At 41.9% G+C, this 20,000-nt stretch overlaps 2 protein-coding genes across 2 annotated transcripts in view; one reads left to right on the forward strand and one right to left on the reverse strand.

Annotated features, from left to right (window-relative positions):
• Positions 1-9,346, reverse strand: part of LOC120480164 (hydroperoxide isomerase ALOXE3) — a 10,243-nt gene extending 897 nt beyond the window's left edge. The window contains exons 1-15 of the mRNA XM_039673138.2: positions 9,256-9,346; positions 9,102-9,147; positions 8,865-9,015; positions 8,167-8,371; positions 7,614-7,695; positions 7,370-7,492; positions 5,801-5,904; positions 5,534-5,703; positions 5,278-5,421; positions 4,571-4,774; positions 3,157-3,243; positions 2,160-2,329; positions 1,667-1,788; positions 1,204-1,304; positions 1-149 (exon numbers count right to left, since the gene is read on the reverse strand). The exon at positions 1-149 is cut by the window's left edge and continues 22 nt beyond it. Coding sequence (XP_039529072.2) covers positions 1-149; positions 1,204-1,304; positions 1,667-1,788; positions 2,160-2,329; positions 3,157-3,243; positions 4,571-4,774; positions 5,278-5,421; positions 5,534-5,703; positions 5,801-5,904; positions 7,370-7,492; positions 7,614-7,695; positions 8,167-8,371; positions 8,865-9,008 — 1,805 coding nt within the window. The 5' untranslated portion in view covers positions 9,009-9,015; positions 9,102-9,147; positions 9,256-9,346. The remainder of the gene's footprint in view (positions 150-1,203; positions 1,305-1,666; positions 1,789-2,159; positions 2,330-3,156; positions 3,244-4,570; positions 4,775-5,277; positions 5,422-5,533; positions 5,704-5,800; positions 5,905-7,369; positions 7,493-7,613; positions 7,696-8,166; positions 8,372-8,864; positions 9,016-9,101; positions 9,148-9,255) is intronic.
• Positions 9,347-16,140: 6,794 nt separating this feature from the next.
• LOC120480155 (N-acyl-aromatic-L-amino acid amidohydrolase (carboxylate-forming) B) overlaps positions 16,141-20,000 on the forward strand; it is a 6,658-nt gene continuing 2,798 nt past the window's right edge. Inside the window, exons 1-2 of the mRNA XM_039673119.2 lie at positions 16,141-16,242; positions 18,387-18,607. Coding sequence (XP_039529053.2) covers positions 16,228-16,242; positions 18,387-18,607 — 236 coding nt within the window. The 5' untranslated portion in view covers positions 16,141-16,227. The remainder of the gene's footprint in view (positions 16,243-18,386; positions 18,608-20,000) is intronic.

Below are 20,000 nucleotides of genomic sequence, written 5' to 3' on the forward strand. Positions count from 1 at the left end.
AGCAGTCTCAGGACAGCCATCCCGTTCACCGTCGTGCTCACGTCAGGTAAGGTCTCCAGGATGGCGTCCTCAGTGGTCTTGCTCTTCACCTTGGGAGGGGGCTTTCTCAGGGCAGTGGGGTAGTTAGGCATCCAGCCGCCGAAGTCAAACTGGGCGGAAAGAAGCCAAATATTCATAAACGTTAATAGTGTTTTCCATCTTAAAAATATATCTAAATTACATCATATGCTCTCATTGACAAATGCAGAACTATTAGTTCATGCTAATAAACATTAAACACTTAATAAACAAACTCCAGCTGGTCCAAAACGCAGCCGCTCCAGATCTTACCAGAGCCAGGAAGATTGACCATATTAGCCCGGTTCTGTCAACACTGCAGTGGCTGCCTATTAAACATCGTATGGACTTTAAAATATTGCTGATTACTTATAAAGCACTGAATGGTTTATCTTTATTGCGATCCCGAAACTCCGGCCAGTTGATAATACCGAGAATATCTAAATCGACTGCAGGCGGGAGATCCTTTTCCTATTTAGCACCAAAACTCTGGAACAATCTTCCTAACATTGTCCGGGAAGCTGCAGACACACTCTGGCAGATCAAAGCTAGACTAAAAACTCTCTTTTACCTGACATACACTGAACACAGTATAACTTAACACACGCTCCAAACCATTGATTTGGAGCAAAAGATTGGTAAAAGTTTCGAGGCTTCATGAAGCAGTGCTTTGAAATTTCCATCACTGTCAATGACACGTCAGTCATGTGAGCTGCATTACACACAGGATTGAAATGGTGGCTACAAAGAAATCTCCAACGTTAATTTTGATCACGGCTTGTCTTGAAAAACCAAGACAAGTTGACGGTCGTAAGAGAAGTCACACTGCAGGACTGAGAGTCAAATCTTCTAACACGGCAAGAATTTCATCTGAGGTAAAATGTGATCGCAACGCTCATGAGTCGGCTGTCGGTGAACACGTCAAACTAACGATCAAAGACTTCAGATTTTACTTCGATCCAAATCGCACAGTGTGCACGCTGCTTAACACTAGAACAGAACTATACACATGAATCAAAACACATGAACACGTGATGCTGCACCTAATGTGTGGAGTAACTCAGTTGATTTGAGAGAAAGTGTATGAGATTAGGATCATGGACTGCAGTCACTCTCTGTGATTGGAATTGACTTGTACCAACTGACCTGTCCACTGTTGACAGCGGCATGCTGGGCTGATGCAGTGAAGATCACCATGGTGACAAACCTGATCAACTCTTTCAATGTCTGAAAGGATGATGGTATTCCTGGGAAGAAGAATGAAAGGCTGTTTCTGTGAGGAACTCAGTTTAGGATACGCACGCACACACACACACACACACACACACACACACACACACACACACACACACACACACACATTGACATGGAGAGTGGAACCATAAACAAAACTACTATTGACTATTGACCTGGTTAAATCATTTTCTTATAAATTATCTTATGCTGCAATTCTGAGCTAAACAAAAAATAAAATGAAAGGACTCCTTTGTTGGATTAAATGTCCCGATATGGCAACAATTCCTTTGGAAATGCAAACTCGTTGGTCTTTACACTTCATTTATTCCACCAGAAATCACACTTGCAGCATCTTCACCAGCTAACGACTGACCTGAGGAATCTCTTCCCAGAAAGCCATTGGTGAAGATCTCCCCGATCCAGCGCTGCAGCTCCGTGTCCTTCTGCACGTGTGCGTCATGCTTATAATAGTGTGACAAGAAAGCTGCAACAAACCTGTAAGAAGGTTTAGATATTTACAGCTTCACGTTTTTGTAGATTTGCTTTGCATTTATTTCTTAAGCAGGAGGGTTAGGGTTAGGGTTAGGGTTAATTACAGCACAGTACATGTACAGCATGGACTTACAGACTAAACCCTTGAACCTGTATAATTTACACTGTATTTGTTGAAATATGAATCATAAGGTGCACCAGAATGTATGAGTTCAGCCGTAAAAATTGGATGTATTATGAAACACACACACAGAGAGAGAGAGAGAGAGAGAGAGAGAGAGAGAGAGAGAGAGAGAGAGAGAGAGAGAGAGAGAGAGAGAGAAGCATAATAGCGATCAATAAAACACTAGACTAAACTCCACTGGTTGTCATACTTGTTGATGATATTCCACAGTTTCATCCCATCATCTCTGTAGTAGTAGTTAGGCACAGTCTCCAGGCCTCTCTCGGAGATGTTATCAGGAAGACAGAGGGCGCTGTAGGTCAGGGAGGCAGTGGCACGCTTCAGCAACTTCACCAATGACTCTCCACCTACTCCTGCATACTAGGAGCGTATCATTAACAGAGAGAGGACATGACAAAGTTAGGTCAAAGGCTACCGCATTAACTAAACTTCTGTCACCACAAATCCTATGATAATTTCCCCAAAATTTAAATAAAATAAAAAAAAAAAATAGTAAAAATTTAAACATTAACCCTTTAACTTACTTCTCAACCAAACAGTTGAGCACATTTTTAGTCACTATATCTTATTTTGGGGGGTTGTACCTAACTTAACTCAAACTGATTGAGCCATCCCTATCATCTGGTTGAGGTATATTAAGGCAAAAAAAAAATCCAGTAGATTTCACAGTGTAAATCAACAGCACTGGTCACAACACTTCTTCTAACATGAATGTCAGAAACAAATAAATCACCTCAGCCATGTGAACTGTTTTTGGTGAAATTTTGCAAGCTAAGCATATTTTTTTTAAATATTACACTGTAAGAGCCTTAACTTTACAAAATGATGTTACTTGGTGCTATGAAAAAGCTTAAGTATATTTTTAATAATTTTTCAAATACATGCTTAACCAAACGGTTGATTTGGCGCATAAAGGTTAACTGTCACCACCTTTTTGAAAAAAAAAAATGAAAATGAAAAAAAAAAAATTCTTGGTGCAGACTTCAAAGGGTTAAAGGCCATTATGTATTTTTTTAACAATCTTACAAGATATGTTTGCAGGTACATATATGAACTGAATCCAACAAAAGTGTATTTAGATTTAGAAAACTGAAACTTTAGTTACGGTTAGGGTTAGGGTTAACCATATGCATACCATGGTAATAGGTTAGGGTTAGGGTTAGGGTTAGGGTTAACCATATGCATACCATGGTAATGGACCCATCCTTGGATATCAGCTGATTGCGGGCCATGATGTTGATCTGGAGCGTGTATCGCATATGGGGAAAGAGGAGCTGCAGAAGGACAAGAAAGAGATTAGCATTCACTGCTTTCACATTCTTTAAAGATAAAGAATATATGAATGAAGAATGAATTTTTATTTCTTGTCTGTGAGAGTGTGTGCGGTATTGCACCTGTGTGTTCCTCATCCCCTTCCAGTTATTTTTACATGAATTACAGAATGATTCCATGAGAATGATTACATGGAGGTGAATGGGTGTGAGAAAGACATTAGTGACCCCTCATGTACCTAATCTTCTGTGTAGTCTGTGTCCACTGGCTATAGATGAGTCAGTCCCGTTCTCCAAAACGCAAATATTGAAGGGCTTTTCCACTAAGCAACATCTCTGAGGTAAAATAGACACCACAGACTAAGGCTGAAAAACTCCCCTGCCGTCAAATAGTATAGAAGTAACATACATTATTTAACTCACTAACTTAACTAATAATTTAACTAATTTAACTAGTTAACTAATTTAACTCTGTCTGGAAGCTGGGAGTGTTTGTGGGGATTCGTAAGGGGAGGAGGTGACTGTTTTTTACTTTTGACTTATTTTTCATCTTTAAACTTTGGGTTATAACAGTGGATTTTTTAAGTTAGGCTATGTTGGGGTTTTGTTTGGGATGGCCTGTGTGCCGGTGTCTGTGTTCCTGCGCCAGGTGTGGAGGTGGATGACGTGGTGGAGAGCAGCTTTGAGAACATTTCTTTGGCTTCGAGGCTGTTGTGCTTTTTGTCATGGAGGAAGAAGTAGCTAATTGTCTCAGTGTCTCATCTGAGTGGTGATTTTATTCATGTTTCACCGCTGGTTACACAGACGACAGATATAACTATCTCGAACGTGTCCCCATTCATTCATAATGATGAGATTGAGCGGGGGTAAATTAAAAACTGCAATTAAACTGGTTCCACTGCTCTGGAAAAATGCAGCATTAAAACATGTTATGTCGTTGAAGAGGCAGGCATTCACGTTTTTGAATGAGCCAGAATTGGATATTTCTTTCCGAGTATGGCATGAAGGACAGGCGTACATGGTGTATGCAAACTCTGGATGTATGAAGTGTTTTGAGTGTGGTGATGTGGGCTATAACAGGATGGCGTGTCCACATGAAGCCCAGAACAGTGAGGAGACCGCAGTGATGCTGCTGATGGTCAAGCTCAAAGTGCCTAATGTTGTTTAAATATGAGTGTATGAATGTATGAGTTTAGAAACATTAAAAATGATAGAATTATGAGCATCTCTCTCTCTCTCTGTGGATGTGGCATGTCTGGAAGACGCCCCTGTTTTTCTATGAGCCCTCACCACTCACACGTCAAACCAACTCATACGACAGATTCAGTACCTTGTAGAGAGGGTGTGGCGAGGGGAGATTGCGCAGCGTGGCCACGGTGAACACCTCCGCCAACAGGTGAGTCCTCAGCAGGTGAAAGTCCACCTCGTGAACGCCAAACTCTGCGTTTCGGACGAAGATCTTGGCCAGTTTCCAGTCAGCCTTTGAATCCGTCGGGAGGAAGATGGGATTGTCTTTGGTGGGCTTTTGCCTTAACTGTGCAGATTAAATTTGAACATCCGTGAAAATGGGAATCTGGGTTTTTTTTCTCTCTTTTAACAAAATGAGAAAGGATTTCCATGGCATCTGTCTTAATTTCTCTATAAATACACTGACATCTTAAAATAAAAAGGTTTATTTAATGTTTAATCATTTAGACATTTTTGCCCACTCTTCAGTTGTACATTACATCTCCTTTTCTTTGTAATAATTTGGGTATTTACCTCATCTTTCAAGATTTATTCATCTGTATTTAACACACATACACACACTGCGCGCCTAGGTCCCCAGGTACTTCTCTTTCGGTCAAAGCACTTCAGCGTCACCCTGGGATATCTCTTCTTGAGCATTTCCCGGTTGAAGTCAATTCTAATCCCTCTACATGCTCAAGCCGCGGTATCCCATACAGGCAGATGTCAGATCTATTGTGTTCTCCCTCAAAGAGCTGAGGTTGTATTCATAACCCGTGGACTTCTGCCCTTCGGATGCAAGATACGCACCTGAATGGCGATGGGCAGCATCATCCCTTGAGGGTTGCAGTACAGCAGGACCAGGGGAGCCGTGAGATACTGCTGTCTGCCACTGACCACATTGCCCACCAGCTCATCCAGCATCTTATAGTCAGACAGGAAGATGTTCCCTTTCTGGGTGTGGGGGCAGATCACACCAAATAATGAAGAAACCCAGGAAATTAGACAAAACCAAAGCAAACCAGACCCAGTCTTTCCAAATCATTGCCAGTAGCACGTAGCGTACCTTCATCTCCTGCTCCAAGCTGCTGCCTCCTAGGGATCCTTTGACCATGTCGTCTGTGACGGGGAAGTTCTTGGGCAGAGTTGAGCAGCGCTGGATCATCATGGGATTCAAGCCATTCAGAAACTGGTAGCCAAAGAACTCGTCCTCATCCCAGTGCTCCTGACAGTATTCTGCAAAGCATGCCGTGTCAGAACATATGCTACAGTAAAGGCAGTACATTTTTGGCAATACAGACATTTTGAACAGTTCTTCATTTAAGATGAGTACCAATGGTTTTCACTCGGGTTTCACAAAGGATTGCTTCCAGTTGGCTGATGCTTTCCCATGATTTTCTGCTGTCAGCTAATCCACTTAGCTTTAGAGCAGCTAACCTGCACACAAAGAATACACAGTTCAAACATTACATAGACATATACACTAGACCTCACCTTGGGGTTCTAAGCATGCGTCAAAACCGCCGCCATCTTGGAACAGGGGTCTTGTCATAGGAAGTAGCTAGGTAACGCTGCTATCTCTGCCTTTACTTCGAATTCATTGATGGTGGCGGACTTTTGTGCAGCGTATGATGTTCACAGATGAAATCTGAACTAGGAAGAATGTTTTTAAAAAAAAAAAATAATAAATTTTTTCTTTCTGGAATCAATGATAAATACATGTCTGACCGTTGGAACAAACCAAAAAAAACAAGAAAAATCGCATTCATGATGATTTATGGTGATTTTATTTGCGTTAGACCTGTGTCTACTACATTGACGCTGATGCATTAAAGTGGAGGGGCTCCCCTGTTTCAAGATGGCGGCTCTATTGACGCATTCGTTCCATTGAACTGCCGTAGCCAAGGTGACGTCTAGTGTATATGTCTATGCAAACATTAATAGTGTAACTAGCCTTGATACCCTACCTATAAGCCATCCTAACTTTATTGTGAGCATCTCTATTAGATATTATATTATTACTGTTTTTTGTAATGATATCCACTTCCATGCAAAATACACTTTATATACATGGATCATGTTTTTAAGTCACCATAGTTCATTTTTTACTAAAGCGTACTTAAAATTAAATCTAGCTATAAATGTTCAGCATTTCCACCAGTGCAATCTATTACTAAAAATACACCATATGTACAAGGTTTCTTCCACATTATCAAGGAAAGCAGGCATCTGTGCATTACCTTGATAATGCGAAAAGGGTTCCTCCTTGGGGAAAACCCCTTGGTCTTGAGCCACCATCATGTGCAGTAGGCCAAAAGGAATAACGTTGGATGCTGCCGCCAGGAGACCCAGCAGTCTCTGAAAGTGTTTGACAGTGATGGTTTGGCCCAGCCTAAACCTTCTTATTGTGGTCAAGATGGTGCCCTGCATCGATGCTCAAATCATCCACCTCCTCGGAGGCAGACAATTCGAGCATCTGATCCTCTTCACGGCAGGGAGAAGCCCCTGAGCGGGCTCCCAAACCGTGAGCGGGACCATGGGAACTGGTTGCTGAATGTTGAGAAAGGGCCTCAGCCGTCTCAACATCCCCAACCAGATCCCTTTGTGATCCCCAAGAATGAAGGTGCCACGATCTAGACCTGATGGGAAACTACACTGATGGGAACTGCTGCTACCAGTAACTGCGATCTGGAAGAGGAAGCCTATACGGAAACATTAATCATAAATAGGCCTACTGCCCATTTTGCTTGTAATTGAAATTAAAATAGAGTCGACATCTGTTCAGTTGTTTCACTAAATTCTCATGGTTGTGTTGTTCTAAAAACCTAATACTGAGATCCAGCAGACCCATGAACACTGAGCAGTGTGTAACAAAGAGATTAGAAATGACTTGGTCACTTACTGCTTTCCTGCACTGGAGTAAAACTCGGTTTCCTTTGTGAAAGAGAAGCGGACTTCAGGTGGCAGAGTGAGGGCAGTGTCGCAGTCGATAACTTGAGGTGTGCCCTCGGCATACACACGCCACCTAAGGGCAGAATATTCAGCTGTATTTTAACAGAAGGAGTTTAATTTCACTGAATTTACTTTAATACAAGGCAGACACTTTGCTGTCACACTCGACTTGTATTGGTGTGCTGCCCACAAACCTAAATAAGTTTTGTTGCTCCTCTAGCTGCCTCATCCTGTGTCTTTGGGCTATTGGGTTGGCGTCCTGGAACACAAATGAAGCTGAAACGCAAATGCCAACATTAATTCAGAATCTAGTTTTATTTATGCTTGCAACAACAATGACAGTCATGCAATCTCTAGTCCTGACCATGTGCAGGAGTTATACTTTATCAGAGCATCTGACACTTTTGACATTATCTTTCCATTATATGAAGACACAAATGTTTGCTTAAAGGAATTCTTCTGCAATATACAAAAGTGTGTGTGTGTGTGTGTGTGTGCGCACATGCAATATATTTGCAATATATTAATCGCCACTGAACTTTTATGGAAGTAAAGTAATGCCAAATGTTTTTGAAACACGAAGTCTGTTGAATTACACTACTTGAAAAAATATGCATTGCCTTAACCCTGTTTATAATTCAACAGGCTTTATGTTTCAAAAACCTTTGGCAGTACTTTACTTCCATAAACTTTCAAGTACACCGGTAAATGTGAATTTTGGCCATGACTTGACATGGGAGTGCCTACCTTTAGCGGGTCTTAAAACGAGTTTCTCGTTACAGTCGAGCCAGCAGTAGCACGGAAACAAAATCTCGTCTCCTTCTGGCGTGTTGATCGAGATCTTTTCGCAGAACCACTGGTTGTAAAGAAGACCCATAAACGGCTTGGACAAGAGCTTGACAGCTATTAGCTCTCCCAGGGACGCTTTACAGTCTATCTTAAATTCTCGCTCCTGCACAGACATGTACAATAGTGTATTAGGGGCATAGTAGGTAAAATAATAATAATAATAATAATAATAATAATATGCAATTGGGGGAGGGGCTTTAAAACACAGAATTTCCATGAAAAAAACACATATATTCATGATAACCTTATGAATTTAATGTAGTCTTTCTTACTGGTCAAGCATATGTTACTCACTAACGTGTGCATGTGGGAAACCTGTTTATGGAGTGTGTGTGATGAGGTACAGCCTTGTGATGGTGGACCTTCACATTATTTTTACAAGTTTTTCGTGAGTTTTTTTCTTCTCAAATTTATGACTTTATAATATTCTAGTTCCAATTCCGAGTTTTTTCACGGAATGTTACGACTAGTGCAAATAGTATTATTTCATGGAAAACTATTTCATAGTTTTTTCTCAGACATTAATGTAATATCATTAAATGTAGCATTGACTGATGGTTTTAGTAAAAAGTGTTGGTTTAATTGGGTGCACTTACCGATCCTGGCCAAAACGCCTGAATGCGATTTAGATTCTGTTCCTCGCTCTCAGCCTCAGCCCCACGCAGTTGGATGAAGATACGGCTGGTGGTGCCCGCCAGAAGCCCCGTTCCTGTGAACGTCTTTACTGTGTAGATCACCATGGCTGTTCTGCAGAGAAATGGACAATGATTTTTTAAGATAAATACAAACATGACATCACGAGTCCAGAGAAGAAGAGAGTAAGCGATTCTCACCTCTTTCCGTAGCAGAACTCACAATAATACTGAAGAACTGTTGTAACTAGATTGATTGTAAAGAGAGAGCAGTTTATGTCATGGAAATTACCACAAAAACTCAAATACATTTTAATTCAACACTCCGTAGCAAAGATCGTTAAAGTTTTATTACCAGGTTTTTGTCAAAACAAGGACCTTGTTGCTTTTCAAAATGACCCGAACACGAAGAGGCCGAGAGCAGAAGTCTCCAAGCATTTTATAACAATCCCCTGACGTATTCATTTTTGTCACTGTCATGACACCCAATCTAAAAGTGAATACCATCCTTTGTGCAAATAAGGTTTGAAAGTTTGAAAGTCTTCAAACTTAAGTTTATGATTGGTTGCACTGTTTCATGACACTGCCATTTAATTCTGTTAATGTCTTGCAATAGCATTGCGAAATGATATTGATCAACTTGGTTTGTCTTTGGCAGAGTCATCATGCAAGCACAAATTCTGAAGGAGAGGCACATTCACACATAGCTTGGTTTAGTTTAGGTTTTTTTTATAAAGCACATTTCTACTGCCTCAAGTGCAGCCCACAGTGCTTTACCAAGCAAACAAGAAAATCAAACAAAGAGAATAAAAAACACAACAACTCAGAATTCATATTTAGTTCTCTCCTGGGTCAGAGTCAAACGGCAAGATATAAAAGAGCTTCTTCAAATCCGTTTTGAAAGTGTTTAAGGTCGGGACAGAGCGGATGGCAAGCGGTAAACCATCCCATAACTCAGGACCGGCTTTGGCTCGAGTCAGGACCGTGGCACCAGGCTTCTGCCAGCTCTTCGATTTCAATAACAGCCAAAGACACCGTCTGGCCCAGAAACCTTGCTGTAAAAGCGTCTCTCCACCATATGCTGCTCAATAGTTATTTTAGAGGAATCCAATATGGACAAAGTGCTGGTCCAGTGCAGTTTCTGACTAAGTCTAAGTCTCTTACTTCAAACCTAAAATAAAATCGTTCAACTCATTTGCCTTTTCCCCCTCATCCATCACATTGATAGATCTTTTGGCTTGAGCTGATAAATTATTAAATATTTTCATACAATCCCATCATTTTTTAGTGTTCATAGTCGAACAATGAGTTTTCTCCCTCTCCCTTCTCTTGCTAGCGGGCACGAGACTTAGATTTATAGCCTGACAGATACAAGGCTGCACTTTGTGATGCGCGCGACCTGGCCGTGTAATAGAGCGAGCAGATAGTAGATGTGGGCGCAGACACGTGGGCACATCCGCTACAGTTAACACTCGAGCGGCATTTGCCAGCTTTATGAGAGTGGGCTCTGTGGGTGACACGGGGGTGCTGCTTTTGTGTAGGGGTGAGCACTGGGGTGTAGGCACCTTCACTACACTTAAAACACCATCGACGTGAGCCGCGCGAGTGCCGTGTAAGTTTGTAAGCGTGGGCGCTCGTGAGTGAATATGGCAGCTCGTTAGGGTTAGGGTTATAGGTTAGGGTTAGGGTTATAGGTTATAGGCTAGGGTTAGGCATGGCAGCTCGCTGAGGAGAGCCACACAAATTTGATCTGCGGTGAGAGCCGGGATTGAACACGGGTCTCTAGCACGAAAGCCCTGAGTTTCGCCACTGAGCCAAAGGGGCAAAAGACGCTTTAGTTAGCGAGAGCAGATAGGAGAGCGTCATCACAGTTTTTGTGTCAGCATTTGTTTGCAGGCATGTGTGTGATATAATAGGCTCATTGCTGCAGTATTGACATAACCAGCCACTCAAACTAAGAGGAGCTGAGAAACGTTTGAGAAAATGGGGATCAGTCCGGCCTCGGCAGGACTAACACACTATTTCCTCATTTTGCCGGTGATGCATGCGCACGGGGACGGGGTAGCTTTGTTATAACGTAAAGAAAGCTAGCCGCAGTTAGAACAGCTGTTAGCGGCGTGTCCCCATTCAGAACGATGGCAATGCGGCTTGTGAGCGGCGTCGGTGAGAGGGGGCGCGTCGTCGTGGAACGCTTCGAGTCGAGTCCGCAGGGTCGACATCAGAAGCTCCTCGGGGTGCTCACATGCTCCTGAAGAAAGGGCAAGAGCAGCACGTTCCTGGCCCAGACAGAGAGCGCAATGACGTGGCGGGAAGGCTGAAGGTGGTGAAGAAGGCCGGCTTCCTCGGTCACTGTCCTAGCTGGCTTGTCGCTGTTTCGACATCGGCGGCGGCTTCTCAAGATCCGGCGATGCGTGCAGCTTTGCTGAAGAGATAAAAATTACAGAAACAGCCTCCGAGTCCTGCTTATATATGCTAAGCCACGCCCATTCCGGCAGGCCAGGCCGCGGTGAGGGTGCGAGCGCCCTTGATTGGCCGTGACGTCACATCGGGCTCGCTGGTAGGCTGTGCAGTTCCCGCAGGGCAGCCTATGAGCACGTTACACGGCCCGCTCTTGGTCTGCTGGCTGCTGTATCATAGACTAACCCTAACTCTAACTGCGTTGACAGTGAACACAATATTAAGGATAATTTTTTTTGGCTTCAATATCTCGAGATGATGAATCTTTCCTGTAATGTAAGATAAACTTACGTAATACGAGAGAACCTCTCGTAAGCGAACTGAACTGAGCTGGATGATGACATCATAGTTTTCTCCAGGCTGGCGATGTATATATATATATTATGGCTGTGCAAAAATTAATTGCAATTAATCGCATCCAAAATAAAAGTCTGTGTTTACATAATATATTTGTGTGTGCTGTATATAATTATTTTGTATATATAAATACCTATGCATGCATGTATATATTTAAGAATTATTTGCTCTTAAATTCTGTATATATATATATATATATATATATATATATATATAAATGCATAATCTATATTATATAAATATAAATATTTTATATATCAATAACACATTTTCTTAAATATATACATGCATGTGTGTGTATTTATATATACAAAATAATTATATACAGCATACACAAATATATTATGTAAACACGGACTTTTATTTTGGATGCGATTAATTGCAATTAATTTTTGCACAGCCCTAATATATATACACTGTATATATATATATATATATATATATATATATATATGTACTGTATATATACTATATACTATATATTATATATATATATATATATATATATATATATATATAATGAAAAAAATTAAATGTAATGATGAAATAAAATGATATCAAAAAATTAGCATATCATGAAAAGGTTCTCTAAACGATCTATTAAGCTAATTATCTGAATCAACTAATTAACTCTAAACACCTGCAAAAGATTCCTGAGGCTTAAAAACTCCCAGCCTGTTTCATTACTCAAAACCGCAATCATGGGTACGACTGCCGACCTGACTGCTGTCCAGAAGGCCATCACTGACACCCTCAAGCAAGAGGGAAAGACACAGAAAGACATTTCTGAACAAATAGGCTGTTCCCAGAGTGCTGTATCAAGGCACCTCAGTGGGAAGTCTGTGGGAAGGAAAAAGTGTGGCAAAAAACGCTGCACATCGAAAACAGGTGAGCGGACCCTGAGGAAGATTGTGGAGAAGGACCGACTCCAGACCTTGGGGGACCTGCGGGAGCAGTGGACTGAGTCTGGAGTAGAAACATCCAGAGCCCCCGAGCGCAGGCGTGTGCAGGACATGGGCTACAGGTGCCGCATTCCCCAGGTCAACCCTGCTGAAAAATCCAGCTGAAACCAGCCTAGGCTGGTTGGCTGGTCTTAGCTGGTTTAGGCTGGAAGTAGCTGGTTTTAGTTGGTCACCCAGCCTGGCTTAGCTGGTCAAGCTGGTCTCCCAGCCTGGCTACCAACTTGACCAGCCTGACCAGCTGAAAAAGTGTTCAAAACCCCTCTAAAACCAGCCTGATAAACCAACTAACCAGGCTGGGAGACCAGCCAAAACCAGCCAACCAGCCTTGGCTGGTTTTAGCTGGATTTTTCAGCAGGGAAGACCCTTCTGAACCAGAAACAGCGGCAGAAGCGCCTGACCTGGGCTACAGAGAAGCAGCACTGGACTGTTGCTCAGTGGTTGGATATCATTCGGATATCAACGTGCCAGAGTCTGGAGGAAGACTGGGGAGAAGGAAATGCCAAAATGCCTGAAGTCCAGAGTCAAGTACCCACAGTCAGTGATGGTCTGGGCTGCTGGTGTTGGTCCACTGTGTTTTATCAAGGGCAGGGTCAATGCAGCTAGCTATCAAGAGATTTTGGAGCACTTCATGCTTCCATTTGCTGAAAAGCTTTATGGAGATGAAGATTTCATGTTTCAGCACGACCTGGCCCGTGCTCACAGTGCCAAAACCACTGGTAAATGGTTTACTGACCATGGTATTACTGTGCTCAGTTGGCCTGCCAACTCTCCTGACCTGAACCCCATAGAGAATCTGTGCGATATTGTGAAGAGAAAGTTGAGAGATGCAAGACCCAACACTCTGGATGAGCTTCAGGCCGTTATCGAAGCATCCTGGGCCTCCAGAACACCTCAGCAGTGCCACAGGCGGATCGCCTCCATGCCACGCCGCACTGAAGCAGTCATTTCTGCAAAAGGATTCCTGACCAAGTACTGAGTGCATAACTGAACATAATTATTTGAAGGTTGACTTTTTTTGTATTAAAAACACTTCTTTTTTTTGGTCGGATGAAATATGCTAAATTTTTGAGATAGGAATTTGGGGTTTTCATGAGCTGTATGCCAAAATCATCAGTGTGAAAACAATACAACACCTGAAATATTTCAGTTGGTGTGCAACAAATCTAAAATATATGAAAGTTTAATTTGTATCATTACATTATGGAAAATAATGAACTTTATCACAATATGCTATTTTGTTTTTAGAAGGACCTGTATATATACTGTATATGCAATGTCAAAAGCAGCAATAAAGGTGAGTTGACTTGACTATAGTATCACAACACAAGTCATGACCAGTTTCTGAGCCAGAGGGCTAAACAACTAGACTGAGGGATAACATTCAATACTGATACAGATGGACAGGGAAAGCAGACATCTTACACGCGGACACAACATTTCTACAGCAAGAACAGTGTTTCTACAGTGTTTGCTTCACTGCTTTTTCTGTTAACTGTAGGCTACAGGTTGTTTTAAGCAGTTGAAAAAAGAGGAAGTTGTATCCGACCACAGCTCATATCTCACTGCACAGTGTGTGTGTGTGTGTGTGTGTGACCAGCAAAACTCACCTAATGATTTTCACTTTTTCACATTCATAATAGCATAAATAGTTTTAAGTTGTCAATAAACAAAATGCAAAGTGCACACAAAAGAATGTTTGACCATCTACATATCCATACACTGTGTTCCAAAGGTCTTAGGTAATGGAAACCCTAACCCTGAAGTTAATATTTTCAACATTATTAGTTCTCGTGCAATATGGGGAGGAAGAACGATCTCTCTGAAGATGAAACGCATGAAATGGTGCAATATTATTGCACCATTTCAAAAGGCATGATAACAACAGATAAAGGCTAACGCCCGTTTCACACATGCCCGTTTACAGTGCGTATGCGGTCCGTATTTTTTTCCGTACCCATGTTAAGCGCTGCGTACATAGAACTATGACCAGATAACTTACATAACTGGTTCAAGCAGACAAAACATGGGAACCTGTAGTCATGTCGATATTAGATTACCCTGGTAGTTATCTCTGTTAATCTCCAGGATTATTACATTGTTTGTTTAATTTGATATGTAAACATGAATTTTTATTTTATATTGGTTTATTTATTATTACCATATGTTAATTGTATTTATATTGTTTAAATATTTAACTTAATATTGTGTCCAGTTTGGCCCTGTAAATAAAAGGGTATTCTTTTTTTACAAAGTGTGTGCAATTTATTTTCTGAAGTACCATTTCAAGAACCGTTTACGCACTGGAACCGTTTAAAAAATACAGGTATCGGATCAAACCCAACTGATACCCAACCCTACTGAATAAACAAGATCCAAACAAATCACTCAGATCATCAGGATCACATCAGATAGAAATACCAAGGGTTCACTGTAAGATGGAGAGTCTGCTTTAGCTATTATGCTGGACCAGCTTCCAGAGGAGATCAGATGTGCTCCTACAGTCACAGTCAAATCGATAGTGAGAGTGATGTTAATCTCCTCTGCCCGGTCAGGGCGCTGTGAGTTGGATGCTGGCACGCACGGCGTTGACAAAGGCTTCCCGTATAGCATAAGCTAAACTTACAGTACACAATACGAGAGAACCTCTTGTAAGAGAACGAATTGGTTACCTAACGTACGGTAACCACGGTTCTCTCTAGACGAGGGAACGAGTATTGCATAACCTGCCGAGCTCGTGCCACGAGCGCTATTTTCGCTTCAGTCGATGAAAACCAGAGAAACAGTCTCCGAGTCCTGCTTATATATGCTAAGCCACGCCCATTCTGGCGGGCCAGGACGTGGTGAGGGCGTGAGCGCCCTTGATTGGACATGACGTCACGTCGGGCTCGCTGGTAGGCTGCTGCAGTTCCCGCAGAGCAGCCAATGAGTGCGCTAGAATGCCCGCTCTAGGTCTGCTATAGCTGCTGCACTGCGTTGAAAATGAATAAAAAATTGCTATTTGGAACATTGGAATCGCTAGACAAGGGCTTAATGAACACGCTTTTATGAAAACCTGAGAATCCAAAATTGAAAGTTTTCACTTGTTTTTCCTGAAACTTGAAATTAACCAGTGGCATTCCAATTGATTTTGGCAGCACGGGTCACACACACACACACACACACGCACACACACACACACACACACACACACACAAACGCTGAATTATAAATTGTTCATAAAATTCGATGTACATTGATTCTAATTCTACCCGTTTTTTTTTTTTAAATCTACGTAGATATGTACATGTATGTTGATTCACTGTAAAAAAAATAAAATAAAAATGCTTTGGCAATACAATGTAACAACTGTCATGCCAATCAGCACATTTTGAACTGAATTGAATTGAGAGAGAGAAGGTGAGAGAGAGAGAGAGAGAGAGAGAGAGAGAGTTGCTGACTCAGATGAACTGAAGCAGTGTGCATTTCAGTGTGTTTCATTGTGTTTGCTCCCCCGGAGCAAAGCTGCAGGGTCACAGTTCTGAGGTCAACCGTCAGCCAAAAGAGCCGCTAGGATGGACACACACAACGTAAGTAACATCATTACATTAAAGCAGCTTTATACTCTTACCTAAAGGATTATTAGGAACGCCATACTAATGTGTGTTTGACCCCCTTTGGCCTTCAGAACTGCCTTAATTCTGCGTGGCATTGATTCAACAAGGTGCTGAAAGCATTCATTAGAAATGTTGGCCCATATTGATCTGATCGCATCTTGCAGTTGATGGAGATTTGTGGGATGAAGTTCCCGTTCCACCACATCCCAAAGATGCTCTATTGGGTTGAGATCTGGTGACTGTGGCGGCCATATTGGTACAGTCAACTCATTGACATGTTCAAGAAACCAATTTGAAATGATTCCAGCTTTGTGACATGGTGCATTATCCTGCTGGAAGTAGCCATCAGAGGATGGGGACATGGTGGCCATAAAGGGATGGAGATGGTCAGAAACAATGCTCAGGTAGGCCGTGGCGTTTAAACGATGCCCAATTGGCACTAAGGGGCCTAAAGTGTGCCAAGAAAACATCCATTACACTATTACACCAACACCACCAGCCCAACAGTGGGAACAAGACATGATGATCCATGTTCTCATTCTCTGACTCTACCATCTGAATGTCTCAACAGAAATCCAGACTGTTCAACATTTCTCCAGTCTTCAACTGTCCAGTTTTGGTGAGCTGGGTTTACGTTATGCATCCACTAGATGTGCTGGGAATGTAGCGAGTGCGCGGCGCCGGAGGTGAGGCGTTTATTAGTGTGAGCGTGCTCGGGCGGGCACGTAACTTACATTCACATGCTGACTCATGAGTATTCAATGTGCGGCGGCTCTCTGACAGCAACAGCTGTCTGTTTTGAATGAGACGACTCGGTTACTGTGAACGGGGAGCGCTTGATGGACATTCTGACACGCGAGCAGCACCGGGGACAGTGTGTCTGTTAAGAGTGAGCGCTCGTGAGCGGGAGACACACACAGCTAACCTGATTTATACGAGGTTGAACTGGCCGTGTGACAAAGCGGCCATAAGACGGACACGAGCGCGAGTTCACGGGTGAATTTAATAACGCGGAGCGTTGTTAACCCATTTATCCAAGGCGCTTGATATAAGGCATTTTTTGAGAAAATTAAAGGCTTTTAAGTGCGCCTTATAGTGTGGAAAATACCTGCGGTATAGGGCCTATAGTCTATATATATATATTCTATTCATTTGCTGCTATTATGCGCAGTTGAGTGTATGCAATATAGGTTTACTGTGCGTGTCACATAAGGTGTACTTCTGTTGCAAACGGACTCTTCTGAGGCGACAGGGATTTCCAAATGTGTTGCTCTGATTCCAATGCACGAGTACACTTCAGGCTCACTCTCGCTCTTATCCAAGGGAAATCATCAACACTATCATCCCTTACAAGTGTTTTATTTAACTGAATTCATCACAATAAGGACACATGCGCAGGATACTTTACTTCCTGAAGAAGTGCGCCCCCTAATCCGTGTAGCTTTCACATTCACGCAACCTGCGGAATTATGGGAGGAATTTGTTGGGAAGCTAAAATAATCGAGTTGTAGTCTTATAAATAGTGTCACTACAAGATTCAGTGTTTGTAAAATCTTTAGTCTGAGACTAAAAACTCTGAACCCAAAGTCTTTAGATGTGAGCTGATAATCTTATAAAGTCTTTTCTAAATCTTTTGAAAGTGTAAGCCCAGCATTAGAGACATTAGAATTAGAAATTAACCCTAACTGGCCCCAACTGAGCCTGAGGTGTGTGTTTTTCTCCATTAGGTCACCTAATGGAGTTTTTCGGTTCCTTGCCACTGTTGCCTTTGGCTTATAATTGGCAAATTAATTAACCAATCATTAATACCATTGATCAGCTCTACAAAACGTGGATGTTTTTCCACCAAGAAACAAACATTATTATTATGTTTAGATTGACACTGTAAAGCTACTTTGATGTAATCTATATTATGAGAAGGTCTATATAAATATACTTGATTTGACTTAACTGCCATGTGATTGGTTGATTAGATAATTAGATTCATGAGAAATTGAACAGGTGTTCCTAATAATCCTTTATGGATAATGCTCATTTCAGGAAGTGTGTAAATCTAGATTTCTGTTGTAAGTTAATAGAACATTTGTAAACGAATTGATAGCTGGTTGATTTTTCAGGTGGTCGCTCTGCCGGCGGTGTCGCGTGTGGCGGTGTGCGGCGGTACCCATGGCAACGAGCTGTCAGGCGTCTACCTGGTGAGAGAGAGGCTGAAGAGGAGGGAGGATGGCACAGAGGCGGTCTCCGTGGTAACGCTGATGTCGAACCCGCGCGCGGTTCAGCTGTGTGTGCGCTACGTGGAGACGGACCTGAACCGATGCTTCACGCGGGCTGCGCTCAGGTGAGACCGGAGACAATACCTACTGCTCAAAACATGATCACACATAAATACGGTCAAATATTTGTGACAATAAACAACACATTTGACAAACAAAACCTGTTCCAGGCCCAATGCTAAGGGTTTTTCTATTGGCCCCACCACACGTAATAAATAAAATAGGCCCAGTTAGTATGTTTGTTGTTTTTTTGTGTCACTGCCTTATTTATCATAACTAAGTCAGTGACACAAAAAACTACAAGCCTAACTCAAAAATAACTTTCAAATATTGTTAAAGACAAGTAAAGTGTCAGTATTACAACAACAACAAATAATAAATTACGAACAATAGAACAAACTTACAAATAGAATAAACGCTGACATCAGGCAAGTATAACAGTAACTTACGGTGGAGAAAATAACCAAATGTAAAATAGCACTGCATCTTAAATTGGGTCTTCACTGTATACATTCAATATAGATTGATCATTGTTAAATTTACTAAAGTTATTCAGTCGAGAGCAGTGTGTGTTTGTTTTTTGTTGTTTGATTAACTTTAACAGGAATATTAGGCTGCTGTCACTTTAAGAGCTGCACGGATCCAATAATACACTGTGACACGTGTTTTATTTCTCGGTTGTTTACGTTCTCTTAAGATATAACAGATTTAGTTGTTTACAGGATACTCACCCGATATAATTGTTGACATTCGCACGCTGTCTGAGATGCACACTAAACGTCTCACGTGACACCTCTTGTACTTGTATCTGAATTGGCAAAACACCTGATAAATAATGTGAACTTTGACCCTGGGCCATTGTCCTGGTCCTTTTTGTCCAGTCCTGCTGTTCCAAATTCCAAACACAAGAACCAAAACAAAACTCATTAAAATATGGTAAATTGGTACATACCAAGCGTGCAGCCCAAGCCCTCAAAAGTGAAGCCAAAACGTCTCGATCGCCCCCCAGTGGCCGGTCCTAGTATAGCTCATAACCCCTGCCTCATGTTATTCAACGGGACGTGAGACCAACTAAACAATGAAATTACACTTCACATATCCTTTACACATATTTCACATATCTAGCTGCTGTTAGCATTACCATTGACTCCCATTCATTTTGGCGTCACTTTGACAGCGAATAACTTTACATCTGAGGCGTTTGAAGACCCCATTAATCCATTATTTATTTCAAAAGAAACATGACAATGTATAAAACGCTCCATTACTTTGTATCTTACATTATGGGTCTGTAGAAGCAGTTTTTGTAAAATTTGATTAACGATGGTGTCGTATCCCGCGACGCTCTGTCGCACAGTAGAGAGATTAGCGTATAGACAGAAGGAGAAGCTCGCGGGCCATCGGGGGGACGCGGCGGCAGAGTCGAGGGAGAAGCCCATAGAGTTCTCAACTCCAGTC

Source organism: Pimephales promelas, chromosome 1 (genome assembly GCF_988280905.1).
Source record: "Pimephales promelas chromosome 1, fPimPro1.hap1.1, whole genome shotgun sequence".
Taxonomy (NCBI): domain Eukaryota; kingdom Metazoa; phylum Chordata; class Actinopteri; order Cypriniformes; family Leuciscidae; genus Pimephales; species Pimephales promelas.